General features: G+C 39.5%; 1 protein-coding gene across 3 annotated transcripts in view; it reads left to right on the forward strand.

The window, feature by feature from the left end:
• Positions 1 to 18,972, forward strand: part of LOC107737272 (connector enhancer of kinase suppressor of ras 2-like) — a 39,738-nt gene that overhangs the window by 16,927 nt on the left and 3,839 nt on the right. For 2 of the 3 annotated variants that reach the window (XM_016548737.1, XM_016548738.1), the window contains exons 11-19: positions 9,247 to 9,300; positions 9,425 to 9,464; positions 9,556 to 9,725; positions 9,885 to 9,958; positions 10,114 to 10,185; positions 12,189 to 12,250; positions 12,349 to 12,467; positions 13,100 to 13,451; positions 13,653 to 13,849. In XM_016548737.1, coding sequence (XP_016404223.1) covers positions 9,247 to 9,300; positions 9,425 to 9,464; positions 9,556 to 9,725; positions 9,885 to 9,958; positions 10,114 to 10,185; positions 12,189 to 12,250; positions 12,349 to 12,467; positions 13,100 to 13,451; positions 13,653 to 13,849 — 1,140 coding nt within the window. The remainder of the gene's footprint in view (positions 1 to 9,246; positions 9,301 to 9,424; positions 9,465 to 9,555; positions 9,726 to 9,884; positions 9,959 to 10,113; positions 10,186 to 12,188; positions 12,251 to 12,348; positions 12,468 to 13,099; positions 13,452 to 13,652; positions 13,850 to 18,972) is intronic. The other variant, XM_016548739.1, reaches the window with a different exon arrangement.

Genomic DNA, 18,972 nt, shown 5'->3' on the forward strand with positions numbered 1-18,972 from the left:
TAGCCTACGTCTTGGAATATATGACCCAAATAAGAATTTTCACCGTATATTGTCATCTGAACAAGTAAGTAACAAGTCTGCCACGTTTGTTCTGACCAACTGAGGAAAAAAGCATTACCATAAATCTCCCTACCAATGGTGATTTAAATCTAAAGATCGGTTAGCTCATATCACATCAAACCGTTCAAATTATTATTATTGTTATACTTTATTCTCAAATGATTAATGTTAACATCAGCATTGGTGACTATGAGTTATTATTATTATTATTATTAATTATGTGTATTAGCCTGTAAATTTCAATTTCTGCACAGTCTAATCTAATTGTCATACTCTTCGAAAAATATACATAAAAACACACAACACTAATTTAAAAAGCCGACAGACCGACTAACTCAATGAAAAACCTTGGCGACCTCTGGTGGTGAGTTATAGTTATTGAACTTCTCAACCCAGCAAAAACAAATGTTGTTGGATGAGAATTTTTATTACTAATTTATTAATTTTATTATTTCATCATTGGAAATGCTCAATTATCTTTTTAGGTAACACTTTATAATAACTTTCATTAATAAATCATTAACAAACGTTATATAATGCTTAACAGATCATTAGTTAATATATATTCACATAGCTAGAAATATGAGATAATGTCCTTGTTAATGTTTACTAATGTACTTATTAAAAATTACCTAATGATTAACAGATCATTATTTAATGTAAATTAAAATGCTTACAAATGTCATTTAAACGTTCAATTTATAAGATCATGCACTTTTTGAAAATCTTCAAATTATTTTGATAGATGGTTTACAGTGATTAAAAGCTTCATTAATAAATCATTAACAAACATTATATAATGCTTAACTGATCATTAGTTAATGCTAACAAATGCCATTAAACTTCAGTTCACATATTACCTAATGCTCTTTTTTACATTTACAAATGTTGTGAAAAAATTAGCTTAATCAGTCATTTTAAGCTCTTTACTATTTACTGAACTATTCATGTTAACATATTATTGATTAACTCATTATCACAGTCTGTAAAGGTCATATATTTGGTCTCCGTTTGTTGTGTAGACTTCTACTTTTTTCACATTTTAACAAATCATTTATTAATTATTTGTTCATGTTTTTGCAGTACCCAATTTAAAGGGGAAACTATTCATCATTTTTAAATGTTTTTATATGTTTACTAATAGTACATTTATGAGCAGTCATCTCAATGGCAAAATGTGTCCCAAATGACCTGAATTCACACTATTTTCAAATTTTAATAAATCATTTATTAATCCTTGGTCATGTTTATGCAGTACCCAATCTTAAGTGGAAACTATTCATCATTTGTAAATGTTTATAAACGTTTGCTAATCATTCAGTACCTTTATGGGCATTGGACTTGTAGCTGCTGTAACAACATTTGTGTAAAGGGATTTTTAGTTAAGTTTATGTAAATGCTTCTTAAAGACATAACACACATTGTAATTTGGGTGCAAAACATTTTTTATTGCCTCTACACTTACCCCAAAACACATATTAGTATATATCATTAAACAGGGTATTCCTTGAATCATACATCAGCAGGAGAAAACATTTTTTTTTAAAAAACATGTTCATTTATTAAAAAAATGTAATATAAACAGATTGAACCATGTTCCCTTATAGTAATCAAACTGACCCCTCTACACTTCTGACCCCTTACCCAACCAGTAAACCTACCCATACCATCAACCTAACCTTACCCATATTACACCACAATAGCAGCAAACGTGTTGTACATTAACAGAAACTTTTAATCATTGTATAACATCTGTTATCATTTCTAGTAATGTTTAATAAACATTAACAAGCACATTATCTCATAGTTCGAGCTAAGTGGATATAAATTAACTAATGATCCGTTAAGCATTATATAATGTTTGTTTATGATTTATTAATGAAAGTTATTATAAAGTGTTACCCTTTTTTAGCCATATTGAAGATATGTCTTTAAAAAAGTGTATTTACTCCCCTATAGATACTGTACATGAATATATATTAACAAATAAATCTTCATCTTTTTTGAATAGTTGACTTACAGTAATATGGATTTGTGGCCAAAATATTTTCAAAACATTCTCACATATTAATACATAACAAGGATTTGTAGTCTTGTGCATTTCCAAGATATTTAAGTAATTTAAATAATTAGTCTATATTTATAACATTATTATTATTTATTATATTGCCTTGATATAATAATAATAATAATAATAATAACACTGCTGTTTAAGGAGTGCTAGTTTTATGTAATGCTCCTTAAACACTTTTTACGTAATATCTGTTAGGCGTGCTGGCAGTGTTAAGCGCACGATGAAGGAGTAAAGTTCAAAAGGAGTATTTAATCATAAATCCAGGAGAATATCCACAAGTCCATAAACAGTATCAAGTTCTCAGCAATGCAAATCCAAATAATAGCAGACGATTAACAGATAGGGCTTAAATACAAGAACAGGGTAATTAAGGATAAACAGAACAGGTGTGTGGAACTAATTAACAAATCAAAAACCGAAACAAACGAGGGAACACAGGCAAACTGGAAAGCAGAGAAACCAAAACACAACAGAACAGAAACGTGACATATCGCCCCCTCCCGGAATGGCGTGTCCTCGCGCCGAATAAAGCAGTCCAACAAAGGAGGGAGGGTGGGGGTCCAGGAGGCGGGCGTGGGGCAGGTGAGGGGCAGGCAATGGGAAAGGGGCATAGTTCATAAGGCCAGGGCGGAGTAGATGGAGGGAGGAGCCCGGAGCAGGAGGAGCCAGGTGGGGAACCAGAGGCCAGCCAGGATAGCGGCCGACGGTGAAGTCGACGGTGGGAGGAGCCATGGTGGAGATGGGGCCGACAACACCAGGGGGCCGACTGACGGAGACAGAGCCGGTGGAAGAGGAGCCCAGGATGGAGACGGAGAGCCGCAGAGCCTGGGTGACACAGAGGATCCGGAGGGTCAAGGTGGAGCTGGAGGGAAGGAGGAGCCAGACAGAGCCAGAGAGATGGAGGGACAAGGCGAAGCCGAAGGAGTGGAATCCCGAGGTGAATGATGGTCGACAACTGACCAAGGCGGAGCCGGAGGAACGAGGGAGCCCTGTGGAGCCACTGGGATGATGGGCCACAGTGGAGACGAGGGAGAAATGAGCCAAGGTGGAGCCGATGGGTCGGAGGGCCAAGATGGAGTCTGGGTCTCGGAGGCTGGAGGCCAGTAGCCCCTCACTGCAGATCAAAGATCCAGGGGGCGGGGTTGGATCCACATCTAGGGGGTGGAGATGGGTGGGTTTAGGTATATGTAAGGTGGGAGGAGTTGGATCTGGATCCAACCTCGCCCCCTGGATCTTGTGTTCTGCAGTGAGGACCATCTCCTGGAGGTGGAGACAGGGGATCCTCTAACCCCGAGGTAGCTGGAAGCTGAAGATCCCGAAGCTCACCCGATCCACCGGTTTTGGCGTGCTGAGGGTGAGCTGAGGTATCTTCAGTGGCCAGCTGACATAGGGCCAATGGACTGGCTGGCTGAGACAGAGGAGGAGGGAGTGGGAAGCTGGGCGGGAAACTTCCCGACGCTGGTGATGAGGAGCTGGCTGACGAAGGAGAGCTGGGTGGGACCAGCGGGGAAGGGAGAAGCCAGTATTCATCCTCATTTAAACAGTCAAATATTTCAGAGGCCAGTGACAGCTCACCCTCAGCGGTGGGGCTGGTGAATTCCTCCTCTGCGCTGTCGATGGTGAGCAGTGATCCACAATTCACCAGCACCCACTCCACAAAAGCTGCAAAATCCTCTCGGGGACCGTTCGCTGGCAGGCGTGACTTACACCACTCGCTCAAGCTGGTGACATCAAATTTGAAAAAAACGCTAGACCTAAAAAGTCCCTGGTGTGGTCCTCCAGCGAACGGTCCAACTGTTCCAGGCATAGGAGCTGTACGGCTGGTAAATCCATTCTGGGAGAGGGGGAAAAAAAATAAAACAAAACAAACAGAGAACGCCGCTATATTTTACTTTTCTAGGTCTGCTATTCTGTTAGGCGTGCTGGCAGTGTTAAGCGCACGATGAAGGAGTAAAGTTCAAAAGGAGTTTTTAATCATAAATCCAGGAGAATATCCACAAGTCCATAAACAAACAGTATCAAGTGCTCAGCAACGTAAATCCAAATAATAGCAGACGATGAACTGATGAACAGGCAGGGCTTAAATACGAGAACAGGGTAATTAAGGAGAAACAGAACAGGTGTGTGGAACTAATTAACAAATCAAAAACCATAGAAACAAACAAGGGAACACAGGCAAACTGGAAAGCAGAGAAAGTCAAGTCAAGTCAATTCACCTTTATTTGTATAGCGCTTTATACAATACTGGTTGTGTCAAAGCAGCTTTACAGTGTCAAACAGGAAAATAGTTTGTCAATGATGCAAGAAGACAATAGAGTCATTTTTCAGCTAAAGTCAGTTCATTGGTGATTCAGTGATGCCATCATCCAGTTCAGTTCTCTAGTGTCTGTGCAATCAGTCAAGCGTCCCCAACTAACCAAGCCAAAGGCAACAGTGGCAAGGAACCAAAACGGACGAACTGGTTGTGTCAAAGCAGCTTTACAGTGTCAAACAGGAAAATAGTTTGTCAATGATGCAAGAAGACAATAGAGTCATTTTTCAGCTAAAGTCAGTTCATTGGTGATTCAGTGATGCCATCATCCAGTTCAGTTCTCTAGTGTCTGTGCAATCAGTCAAGCGTCCCCAACTAAGCAAGCCAAAGGAGACAGTGGCAAGGAACCAAAACTCCATCGTTGACAGAAATGGAGAAAAAACCTTCCCAGGCTCAGTCGGGGGGCCAGTTCTCTCTGGCCAGACGAAACCAGCATGGCATGGTTTAATTCCAGGCTGCAACACAGGTGCAGAGGACTTACTTGTCTGGTTCCCGTGGTCTTGTGCCGATGGTCGTCAAGGTGACGAGATCTTCGCAAGGGATCTGTCTCTGGGGCGCATGTAGTTGACGTGGTCTCCGCTGACATTCAGGGCAGAACACAACAGAACAGAAACGTGACAATATCATCTGGAAACACATGGAAACATAGTAGTGCATTTTTGTTTTGTAGTCTTCCGTTCCCCACCATAGAAGTTCACCCATTATGTATTATTATTATTATTATTATTATTAACAAATAAATCTTCATCTTTTTTGAATAGTTGACTTACAGTAATATGGATTTGTGGCCAAAATATTTTAAAAACATTATTTCATATTAATACATAAGAAGGATTTGTAGTCTTGTGCATTTCCAAGATATTTAAGTAATTTAAATAATTAGTCTATATTTATAACATTATTATTATATTATCTTAATATAATAATAATAATAATAATAATAATAAAAACACTGCTGCTTAAGGAGTGCAATTTTTATGTAACGCTCCCTAAACACTTTTTACGTAATATCCTTCCATTATTCCATGCCCCACCATAGAAGTTCACCCATTATGGTTTCCACTTCTGAGAAAACTGGGAATATAAAAAGGGTCCATTTAATAACAGTCACTGTTCAGGTTTTTTGCAACTTGTTCAGTTTGCTTAAATTTGAATGATCTAAGACAAAACAGTTGTTGAATATTCTATTTGAAATTGTAAAATGGTATTGGCTGGGTATGGCTTTACATTGAGAGGGTAATTGTTGACATTTGTTTTTTGTGTGTGTTTGTTTTTAAGCAAGTGAATGAAGAAGGGAACTTGTTAATGTTTAATGTTCTGTTCTAGTGTTAGTGTTTTCACACTTTTTGCACTGTTCTCTTAACTAGCTTTTTTGCAGACATTTTGGTTCATTCATGAATATTGCAAACAGTGGTAGCAGAGACTACACAACACATGGCTGAGAGTGCAAGAGTGCAGGTCTTTGTCGCAGAAGTTCACCTCTATTTCATGTGAACACCATTTAACATTAACAGCTAAATGTGTATAATACATAATCAGCTTTCATACGGTTTGTGTAGAATAAGAAGTGGAGGATGTTTTGAAATGTTTCTTGCGTAAGCAGAAGTCATTTCTCTCTCTCTCTCTCTAAAATGATCTGGCTGTGGGCTTGACCACTTAATTTTAACTGTGGTAGGAGGACAGTTACATGCCATTTCAGAGTATAAAAACAGATGGTCAGACGTCAGACGCTCCACCTGGTCAAGTCTGGTGAACAGGTAAAACAGATAATGTATCCCTATATTTTCATATACAGGTACCGTAATGCAGCAGTGTTATCAACTGCAGGCTGGAGATATTAAAAATGTTTCTTATGAGTAATCATCTAAACATTTAAAGAAATTGAATTCTAATTTTTTTTTTTTTCATAAATTGACAGCAGATTTTGACACTGAAGTCATATTTTCGTGTCACTTATAAGTGCAGTATAGATGGTAGCCTGTATTCTTGTTTATGATGGTTAATGGTTTATCATTCGAAAAGGTACGGTATTCCACTCATGTTATATGGCAACAAACCTTTTTTTATGATAAATATCAGACATAAAAAAGTCTACATTGCATTGTAGAAAATGCTCTTTTAAAAAATTCTGCCATTCAAAGAGGAACATGAGCAGTTTGAGGAAATTGAGCAATGGGTTTCGTTTAGCTTGTGTCTTTTTCCACCGTCAGTTTCAATGCACTGTTATGACATTGAACTCTTTTACTCTTTTTCTGGGTTCCTCTGTCGTGAATACATTTTTTTTTTTTTTTCCGATTGATAAAGCAGGGATATATATATAGTATGTTTGGTTGTGACATTCTGAAGAGTTATCCATACCATGCCAGTGTTGTTGTTTTTTTTATGATTATGTTCAGCTTTTTGGTGGCCTACACTATAGTGCAGTTCTTCAATTCCTAATTCTAACCCTGATAAGGAATTTATCTCAGGTGCATCCTATTTCTCTGGATCATATTTGAGATGTTTCTACTGGAGTCCATATGGCAAATTTAATTAATTTGCCATTATTTGTAAAGACACACACCTGTCTATGGTCTAACAGCTAGAAGTACATATCGGATCAAAAACCAAATCACGAGGAACTGACTGCAAAGCTCAGAGACAGAACTGTGTTGATCTGAGGAAGGCTACAAAAGATCTACTACATTAAAGACTCCCAAAAGCACAGTGTCCTCCATATTTCTAAAATGGAAAATGTTTGGAACGACCAGGACCCTAGAGCTACTCATCTGGCCAAACTGAGCAAAAGGGTGAGAAGGGCCTTGGTAAGAGAAGTCACCAAAAACCGATGTGTGGAAATGGGAGAAATTGTGTGTAGATTGCAGACAATTATCACTGCAACAGTCCAAAGATCTGGGCTTTATAGCAGAATTGCTAGAGGAAAGCCTAACCTTGCCGGGATTACTTAATCGCCCAAAATGTCCAGGATTTGGCTGTTTTCTTAATCCCACTCACGCTGAATCTCTGACCATTGCCGCCTGCTCCCGCAATGTGTTTCGCTCCGCGATTTTCGTGTCCACTCCTTTAAACATTCTAATATTGTATATAATTTTGGCGTTTCAGGGAGCCGCTCTCACGATTGATAAAGCAGGGATATATATATAGTATGTTTGGTTGTGACATTCTGAAGAGTTATCCATACCATGCCAGTGTTGTTGTTTTTTTTATGATTATGTTCAGCTTTTTGGTGGCCTACACTATAGTGCAGTTCTTCAATTCCTAATTCTAACCCTGATAAGGAATTTATCTCAGGTGCATCCTATTTCTCTGGATCATATTTGAGATGTTTCTACTGGAGTCCATATGGCAAATTTAATTAATTTGCCATTATTTGTAAAGACACACACCTGTCTATGGTCTAACAGCTAGAAGTACATATCGGATCAAAAACCAAATCACGAGGAACTGACTGCAAAGCTCAGAGACAGAACTGTGTTGATCTGAGGAAGGCTACAAAAGATCTACTACATTAAAGACTCCCAAAAGCACAGTGTCCTCCATATTTCTAAAATGGAAAATGTTTGGAACGACCAGGACCCTAGAGCTACTCATCTGGCCAAACTGAGCAAAAGGGTGAGAAGGGCCTTGGTAAGAGAAGTCACCAAAAACCGATGTGTGGAAATGGGAGAAATTGTGTGTAGATTGCAGACAATTATCACTGCAACAGTCCAAAGATCTGGGCTTTATAGCAGAATTGCTAGAGGAAAGCCTAACCTTGCCGGGATTACTTAATCGCCCAAAATGTCCAGGATTTGGCTGTTTTCTTAATCCCACTCACGCTGAATCTCTGACCATTGCCGCCTGCTCCCGCAATGTGTTTCGCTCCGCGATTTTCGTGTCCACTCCTTTAAACATTCTAATATTGTATATAATTTTGGCGTTTCAGGGAGCCGCTCTCAGGATGCGGTGTATTTACTGTAAATCTCTTTTGAATGAGCGTTCACGCTGTTCACTTCACTTTTGATTTCGCGATCACACGCACTCTGTGTGAAGGGAGCACATCTTACAAGATCAGATATTTGTCAATGAGCTCAGGATCTGTTGAGCAGCAAATACTCCAGCATGGTCTTGTCAGTCATCTCTCCTTATTCTTAACCTGAGATCAGTCAAATCTGACTCCGGCAGCTCTTCTTGGATGCAGGGTTGCCAAGTCCTACATCAACTGTTCCCTCCTGGTGGAATGACCTGCCCAGCTCAATCCAAGCAGCTGAGTCCTTAATCGTTTTCAAGAAACAGCTGAAAACACATCTCTTTCATCTTCATTTGTCCCTCTAACTCTAGCACTCTCTATTATAATGCTAATTTAAATTTTATCTGCTTGTTTTTTTTTTTATTAAAAAATTTGACACTCTAACATTTGCACTCTCTATTCTATTTCTATTCTACTTGTTTTATTTAAAAAGAAAAAAAGAGCCTTTAACACTAACATTCTCTATTCTTTTTCTGTTCTATTGACTTATTTTATTTTTATTTAAAAATGACCCTCTAACACTAGCATCTTTTTATTTATTATAAAAACATAACAAGCAAACAAACACACATACACACACACACAAAAAAACCTTGCTAAGTATACTTTTAGGCAACCCCCCCAACGGTCCTCTTTTTGGAAAACTAAAATATAAAATATGGTCACCCTAGGTAATTAGTACATAATATGCACAATGTAGAACAGGACTGTAAAATAAAGTGCTATGAAGGGACCTGACTGAAACAGACCCTAATAATTACTTTGACTGTGTCTGCTTTGGTCTCTTACCAGGCCTCCTTTCCCATTTCCCTGGCTCCTTGTATGGCTTCTGATGAGTACAATCCGGTAATTCTTGTGAACCTATTGTACATTACGTTATTTTTGTCTGCATTGTGAAAGTGTGAAATCATAATAACGAGACATGGTGTGGTCATGATAATACCAGCATATTTCATCTATTTGTCTTCAGGTGTCCCTCAGACAGAAGTCAAAGAAGAAGAATTTTAGAGGTTTGAATCACATTACACAAACCACACAAGGTATGGTCAAATGTGTCATAATTTCTGTTTTATTGTTGTATTTGTACATTTGTTCTAATAGGAAGTCCAAGAATGAGCAGAAGGAGAGTTTCAGTGAAAGATTTGGACCCAGTGGACCATCAGGGCTGGCTTTATAGGAAGAAAGAGGGGAAGGGATTTCTGGGTATTAAGTGGAAAAAGTATTGGTTCGTGCTAAAGAAAACCTCTCTGTACTGGTACACAAATCAAGTGGTGAGTCATCTGAATTCTGAATTCCATTTCATTCTATGTGTCTTCCTCTTTTCACGCTGTTTTCCCTATTATTGAATATAATTTATAAAGGTTAGCACAGCATCATATACATATATACAGTATGTACAACTTTTGTTTTGTGTTTTTGTGTTTTTCCAGGCTGAAAAAGCAGAAGGCTTTATAAATTTGACTGATTTTGTAATTGACCGGGCGATGGAATGTAAGAAAAAATAGTAAGTGTCATTTTCATACCTGTTAATTCTTTACAAAGTACAAAGTTGTTTGTTTTCCAAATGCAAGGGCCTTGAATCGGAATATACTCATCATCATGATAATTACAAATATTTTTCAACTGAACAACCCTTCACACTCTTTTTGTTTCTCACAGTGCGATCAAAGCTTGCCACCACAAAGTCATGATGTTTCACTTTGCAGCAGACAGCAATGAGGACATGAACTTGTAAGCCAATTGACATCTCATTATGACAAAGCAAAAAAAAAAACATAATCTGTTTAGCAATATCCATAGTTGTATTTACAGTAGTCAAAGTAGTGGTTTGTATAAACTGTTGATATAGATCGTTAAGGCATTCAGTTGCTTTTAAGAAATAATATGTGTAATTATTGGATTTGCCTGTTTGTGTGGATGTCTCACAAATATGTGGTGCAAGTGGCTCTACTCCAAGTCTCTTCCGATGACAGAGCTTTTCACTCTCTCTCAAGGTTCGCCCAGATGCCCCGCGGAGAAAACTAATTTCAGTCGCTTATACAAACGTCTTGTTCTATAGGTCATTACCCAAAGTTCATGACCTTAAGTGAGGGTCGGAACATAAATCACCTGGTAAATTGAGAGTTTTTCATTTGGGCTCAGCTCCTGTTTCCCCTTGGTGGTTCAGTCCTCAGATTTGGAGGTCCTGAGCCTCGTCCCCACTGCTTCACACTAGTTTTCAAACCATTTCAGTAAGTCTTGATTGTCCACATTGTTCCAACTGGATGGATTCTCCTTTCCAGAACTCTGGCATAGGCTTTTGCAGGTAGGGTAGGCTGAGAAGTGTTTGTCCTCTGCCAAACGTTCCCTGTTCACTCGCAAAAGGTGTTTCCCAGGTCAGTCAGTCATCTTATCCAACTCACCACCAGGTGGTGATCAGTTGACAACACTTTCCAGAGAGCCATCCAAGGTCTCTAAGAAGGCCAGATACTCTGAAATGTGCATAAGCACAGAACACAATGAGAGTCAGAGTCTTCCCCTCTGTGATACAAAGTCACACTGAGCCAACCCTCTCGGGCTAAACTAGGATAAACTCCAAAAATGTTGCACCAAGTCGGGACTGTGATCCCTTGATAATTAGAACACACCCTTCAGTCCCATTTTTTCAATATTTTGGACAGGTCCCACTCTGATTACATTTCTCCAGCCTCCCTCAGGATGAAGGAATAGCTCCTCCAGAGGTGGGAGTTAAATATTTACCGGACAGGGTCCTCTGCCAAACGTTCCCTGTTCACTCGCAAAAGGTGTTTCCCAGGTCAGTCAGTCATCTTATCCAACCCACCACCAGGTGGTGATCAGTTGACAACACTTTCCAGAGAGCCATCCAAGGTCTCTAAGAAGGCCAGATACTCTGAAATGTGCATAAGCACAGAACACAATGAGAGTCAGAGTCTTCCCCTCTGTGATACAAAGTCACACTGAGCCAACCCTCTCGGGCTAAACTAGGATAAACTCCAAAAATGTTGCACCAAGTCGGGACTTGTTTCTCAACCTGGATGACTCCAGAGAAGGACAGAGTCCAATCACAGTATCAAAAGGTATCACAGTATCCTGTGTGTGTGGGATTCACCTTGAAGATGGTCCTACAAGGTCCCACATTATTCTTTCGAGCCCAACTGGGCCCCATTCACATAGGGCCCCCGTATCCCTCTCTCTTCCTTTGTCTGGCCTTTTATCTGGGACCAATTTGCAGAGGGAGACTCTACCAGGAGCTGGTAGCTCTGGACAACACAACTACCAGGGAGCTCTTGTTTATCAAACATGAACTTTCTTGTGAGTGTGTGTTTCTTTGGTTGATATTTAATACTTTGATTTTTGATTATAATGAAAGGTGATGTAAGTGGTTACTATGTCATTACTACAAAAGCTATGATAGATATCAATGAAATATGTGTCATGAGAAATCACATTGGTTTCTGACAGTTCAAGACTCAAAACTGCAAAGAGCAGCATGTATGATTGTTTCGGATATTTTGCGTGTCTGGATTTACTGACATTGAGTTGACTGACATATCTTTGGGTTTTTTTTAGAGAAGGCATGTGATTGAATATAGCAGATGGAAACTTAAAATTAAATAAATACATTTAATTAATAAAGAATGGTGCTCGACAGTAACCAAGTGTATAAAAGCATTCATTTTGACAGTCATTATGTTTAATTGTTAGTAACGTGTTCTAATGTTTTGTGATTTCAGATGGCTGAATAAACTTGGTCTGGCATCTATTCAGTATGAACCCACAGAGGCTCATACAGCTGGTAAGTTGTGTGAGTTAGTGTACTAGTGTTACAAGTATTCTTTACAATATTCATCTATTTACATTTATTTATTGCATCTTTGTTTTTCTAATGCACAGAATGCTACAGTGAGGCCAGTGATCACGAGGAGTCCACTGACACGCCTCCACCGCCGTACTCTGAACACCACACCCAAGCTGTAGCAAATGCCAGTGGTCCATCGGCCACTGTGCACCAGGCAAGTTCACAGATGCATAGTGTATGTGGCCTTATCCTCATGCCAAAGGCCTGTCCATACATTATTTGGAAACCTCAAGTTTCTGACTGTTTTTACATTGGTTGCATTCACACAGCAGCAGAATATGATTGTCAGTTGTGTTTAAAGTGGTAAATATGACTGTTTACACACAGCTTGGTTGTAAAAGAGAGTGACAACTGTGTTCTATCACTAAACTGACTCCTTTAAATTTTCAGGACGCACAACATCATTTTGAGAACATGTTTAGTAAACAGAAATCTGTTTTTTTTTACTAGTGGTCTGTCATTTCATAGAGCATGGTAGCTGTCAATGAGGTTAATGTAATTCATACCTATTTTGAGAATAAAAAGGGGGCTTTATAAAACAAAGCCATGATCTAGAACAGGGGTTCTCAACTCTGGCCCTCAAGATCCGCTTTCCTACAGAGTCTAGCTCCAACCTTGATCAAACTCACCTGCCTGTAAATTTCTAGTTATCTTAAATACCTTGGTTAGCTTGTTCAGGTGTTTTTGATTAGGGAACTATGTTGGAAATTTTGTAGACATTTGCCATCAGACATATTATAACAGAGTATGCCATTATCCCCACTCTGTGGTATCTTCTCCATTTAGGGAAGCCTTCCTCCTCCATATTCCTCCCCTGTTCCTAGTGAAGCCACTGGAACCCTCTCCTCCCCCGTCAGTACAATGAACTCCCACAGCTCTGTCTCATCTCTGGCCAAGCATAGACGGTCTTGGCTAGACCTTGTCTCCCAGGCAACCCCTACTGCTGGTGAAACTGTGGTCTGCTCTGCTGTGGTCCATACAATGAGCACCTCAATAAAGGAAACCTCACAACATCGTGAAGCCACAGCTCCATCTCAAGACCCCCTTGGATGCTCATCTAGCACATCACCTATGGCAATATCCACAGAGCCAGAGGAACCAGAAACACAGCTGATCTCAACTGACACCAGACAAGAAAGTAAGCAAGTTGGGGGGCCATTTTAACATCAGATTTATGCTAGGGAATTACATTGTTCAGCCAGTGATATGACTGCTGATCAATTTGGAGCATATTAGAAGTGTATGTTATAGGTCTATCAATCTATCAAAACTTTTGTAAAAGGTTTGATTGCTTAGGTTAAACATCAGTCTTGCTATAAAATTTATAATTTTTTAATAGCTCTAGATGGACAGGAAGGAACTGATGATGAGATGGAAAGATTGTACTTACATTTGAAAAGAGCGAGTTTGTCTCCAACGGGTGAGCGGAAGCCATCATCAAAATGGGAATTACGAGCCTCATTTATAAAGCGTTCCAAAAACCAGACACTCAATGAGAAGATACATCTCATCAGAACCCTCAACAGCACTCTAAAGGTTAGACGTTCAGATGAACCTTTTCTAACATATGAAAAAAAAAAAAATTCTTACAATTTTGTCTCTCAGTATTTATTTATCATATCATGAAAACCAAATGCACTCACAAGTACTGCTGATTAAAAATATACCCACTAGTGTTGTCACAAATTTGTAGCCAATATCTACCAGCTAAATTATGACAATACCACTCAAGTTATTTGGATGTCTTGTTTCTTACATAAGAGGCTGAATGTCATGACTATTCTGTTGTTTTGTTAATTCTTCACAGTTTACACTTAGATATCAAAGCACTATTACTTTGAATATTACCATATTTTAAAAAACACTTCATGACAATTCTTCTGCACAAATATACATACAGAAAATCATCATATGCAGGCAAATTGTCATGGTCCTCTGCCAAACGACAAGGAGGTTCTCAGAAAATGTCTCGGGTTTCGCATGTAACCATGGTTCTCTGAGAGGGACCGAGACACTGCGTCCTCTAGTGGAAACTATGGGGAATGCCATCAGCATGACCGGTGTCTGAAGCACATGTGAAAACACTCCAATCCATTGGACCGTGCAGCCCCTGACGTCATTAGCAGCACACCCGAAGTATAAGAGGGTTCACCTTCAAGGGAACTCGCACTGCGTCCTCTACTGGACACTATAGGGAATGAAATACCCACTATGCCATGCCTCTGTGCATTGCCTGTCCACCTGGTGAGAGAGACCAAAAGTAGTGGCAAACATACACCGATTAAAAAGGGGGGGCACGCCAATGACACCCGGACAGCTAAAATAACTTGGGGGAAATGGGGAACTCAACCAACACTAATATTTAAGGTGGGACATCCACATTCAGCCAAGTTGGGAACACAACTGTCCTCAAACAGCTATGTTCCTAAAGGCAATGGGCCATCTACTTGAAACCCTAATGCAGGGTAGACAGACCAAAGCATGTGGGATTGCGGGGGACCCCCTACTTGAAAATACCCTGAAATCAGGAGAGGTAGCCTAACATATCAAAAAGGAACCTCAGGGGGACGACCTACTTAAAGCCCTAGAAAGCGGGGAGGCAGCCCAACCCTCCTACCAGAAATATTAGGAAGGGAAAGAGCTCACAACTCATGGGGGAGATCTTATCAGAGGAAACGAGCCTCAGCCGGTACCTCTTTGACAAAAATGTAAAAAGAAACTGGACCTATGGTGGACCGTCTACTTAAAAACATCTAATTATAAAGTAAATAGCCCAAACCAAAGAGCAGCTCGTCAAAGGGAAACTATCCTCAGACAGTTACCATCTCTGAAGAGGCTGCTTTGCGTGGACCGCTTACTACTGTATGATACAGGGGAGGCAGCCCGAACTAGAAGACCATACGAGAGCTCAATCCAAGGAACCAAAAGAGAGGGACCACCCACTTAAAGCCCCTAGTAACAGGGAGAGGGGAACTGTTCTTAAACAAGTGCATCTTTAATAAACTTCCACTTAAGAGAGGTAACAAGAGGGGCTTGAATGCAAACATTCTACTCATCTACTATGTCAGAAACTTAGCAGCTATCATTTCTGTCATTTCTGTTTTTTGTTTGCATCAAAGAAGTCTTTTAAATGTGTGGTCACACGTTCTACACTGTACACACATCAATGCCATGTCCTACATCAGTGCCACATCAAGAAGTTTTGTTAATTTTGTTTTAGAGATAAACTGTTTCAGCAGGTCAAAAGAATTTGTGTGCACTCTAAATGAACCCAGATCCCTCTAAAGTGAACAGATTGTGAAGGTATTGAGATTTTGCAGATCCCGTGGGAGTCAATGCAAAATGCAAATCTCGCGGGATCGGGCGGGTTTTTTCATTGCAGCAAAAGTGGGCACTCAAAAAATATAGCACGGGTCCCAGATTTGGCATGTAACGAATGATGGAGTCAACAAATGAAGTTGAGAAGAAAATTAAAGCAGGTATTTTCTTTACAAAACCAAAGCAAGTCCAACATTTGGAAACAATGGAATTAAAAGTGAGAGTGGGGCACAACACTTTTTGGCTTTCTCGTTTTGTGTAAATACACAAATATAATAACATGAAGATTTGAAAAGACAAAGCTTTTTTTGTATATTTCAGCACAAACACACATCGCTAGACACATCAAGTGAACACATCAAGTTAACATTTATAATTAATATTCGGCTGAAATGTTGCAAGGATATGTAACAGAACAATGTGTTTAAAGAGCATAAAAAATAATATCAAAAAGATATGGGTCCTGCCTGTTGTTGATTAATACCAGCGGTGACGTTCTACAATGATGTATTGTGACGTTGTACGTAGTCATATCACCAGAAATTGAGTGATCACTGACCCAATGTGTAATGAGCCAGGATCCTTACCAGTGCCAGGATTCGTGTACACGATATACTGATTCACGAGCTCAGGAGCTGTCACACTCTCACATCACATGGACTTTTGCTTTCATTTGCACCATTACTTGCTGCCTAATTTGTTGTCATAGTTACAGATTTGATTTTGGCATTTAGTTCAGGTGTGTGTGTCTAATCATCCTTGTTTGCTATTATATTTAAGTTCATGTGTGCTAACCTTTAGTGTGTCGGGCCTCGTCTATGGTTACGTTGTGTTGCTTCACTCTTTAGTTCTTGGATTTACCTGTGGCTGTTATTAAAGGCAGAGTAAGCGATTTCTGGTAGCCAATGTTGATATTTGAAATCATTTTGACCTCAAACATTCTTCTTCATGCGATTAATACTACACAACGGGTGACAGAAGACACAACCAACTAGTGATTTAAGCTACATGCGGCAGACATTTTTTTTCTTGTCTAGTGTATTTTGGTACTTTTTTTTTGCACCATTGACAATCCTTCCTTTCTGTTAATATACCTTGAGCAAGGGAACCACTCCCTCTAGGGACACCTGGAGGATTTCCTCTATTTATCACATCTATTTATCACACCTTAACGCCGCCACAAAAGTGCAATTGTCCAGGGAGGGCCCTCAGGGGAGCTTCGAGTGTACAGCCGTTAATTGTCGCAAAGTGGTTTACTTCTGTTTATGCATTAGTGAATCAAGTCAGTAACTAAACAATCAACTTCACAGTACAGCAAAAACCATCTATATTTTGATTATTCTATATACAGAATGCGATCAAAGACTGTTCATTTTATAATTATTGGAGCAGTCAATTCAAGATCAACATGAGTCTATCTGTGATTTGATTTCTTCATTTTTGCCAAAGCTCCCATTATTCACATTGTGTTTTCACTGCTTTAGTTATGATGAAAGTATTCGTTGCATTGTGTGCTCAGTAGATATGACTATGTTTGGCTACAATGCAGCGTTGCAAATTTTGATACAATGGGAGTAGTTCTAAATATAATGCTATAATCAGCATGATTAGTTAATCTTGGCAGCTGGTAAAGTAATTACAGAGTGAAAGCTTTTGAGAGAGTTCCACATGTAATGCTGATTTCATATGCAAAGATGTTAGTCAATCATAGTGGCCATTTACATTGAAGTCTCAGAGCAGACTTGCCCCTTCCTACAGCATGTTCAAATCAGATGGATAAATTCAGGATAGAAAATGACTATTTATATCAAAATTATGATGTCTTTGATGAAAAAAAAAATACTAAGATTATATGGAATTAAGAAAATACAGTAGTCCCTCACAGGGCTCTACCGGAAGTCTTGAGTACTGCAATAATGCTGTGCCATGGTGCACTAGTCTGCCATCTGGCTATCAGAAGGAAGTAGAAGACAACTACAAGGATAGCTAAAGAGAGTTATTTTTACCATTGCTATTATTGTAAAGGGAGTTGTGTGGCTGGTGTATGTCACATCAGATATAGAGAAATTAAAAGATGCTAAGCATGTACCCATACTCTTCAATGCCATGGAAGGAAAATCATACAATCTCCTGCCAGGTCTAACTTCACTTGCCCAAGACCTGCAAAGGTACAAGACAGAGACCATTGGGACACTGTCAGAGCATTGCGAATTTGCTGATGGATTTAATGATGCACTGTGCAATCATTTGGTGGAAAAATTAATTAGGGAATCTAACGTCTAACATTTAAATGAGCTGTAATTATATAGAAATGCAATAAAAAATGCAGCCGGTGATTCACTTCTGCAGAGCGATGTCATGGCTGATATTGTGAGATATTGGTAGAATGACAGTGAAGAGTCATCAAGGCCCCAATTTATTCATGGCGAAGTCCTTTTTCCATTTAGGGGTAAAAAGACGTTTGAAATACCTTTGCAGTGGTATAGGCTACTTTTAGTGAACGTCCAGATGCCACCAATGCTGCTGCAAGCAGCATTTAGATGAATTTATCTAGATGAAAACTAGATAAAAAGTTTGTCAAGACAAACTTTTGGTTGGCATGAGAAAGCCTAGCCTGAAAGTTTGAAGCAGTTGTAAAAGCTTTAAGATAGATAGGTAGATAGATAGATAGATATCTGTGCACAAGCGTACCGACGAACTTCCGCTGTTGCCAGAAGTCGTGATTCGCCTACTTATACTATGCCCTAAAAGTATGTACTCTTTTTGTGAAGAAAAAGTACATACTTTTGAATATGTAGCAGTATAGTAGGCAAGCTTTGGGACATACTACTTCGTCATAACTGCATCTTTAACAGACGCTCTGTTGGACATACATTTTGTGTTTTGCAAAGTTTGCTGCTTCAGTATTTGTAGATAATTTTCCCACATGTTTCTATGGTATACTGAAAAACAATGATAAGCATATCATACGTTTTAAAAGCTTTTCACGAGTTCACACTTACATATAATTAAATAAAGGTTATGCATATTTGGCGTGCTGTCCAGGGAGAGAGCTCCGAGCTCGGCAAGACTCCCGAGCCCGGGGCACCCTCCCTCTGTCTGGGGAGAGGGGTCCGAGCTCTGTGTCCAGCCCGGCCCAAAAGCGCTCCCACCGAGTGCTTCTCCCCGTGCTGGGGTAGAAACTATGCTGAAGGTGCTGGGTCGGGGTGGTGGAGGGATGCTGAAAGTCGAGAGATAACGAAGGTAGGACGTACTTGGTTATTTATAGGAGTTTTCTCTTGCGCTGATTGGATAAATGGTGTAATCACTAATGATGAACTGGCCGTGTTAATTATCTGTGC

The sequence above is a fragment of the Sinocyclocheilus rhinocerous genome, unplaced genomic scaffold, assembly GCF_001515625.1.
Source record: "Sinocyclocheilus rhinocerous isolate Xijiao unplaced genomic scaffold, SAMN03320098_v1.1 scaffold1636, whole genome shotgun sequence".
In the NCBI taxonomy this organism is placed as follows: Eukaryota; Metazoa; Chordata; class Actinopteri; order Cypriniformes; family Cyprinidae; genus Sinocyclocheilus; species Sinocyclocheilus rhinocerous.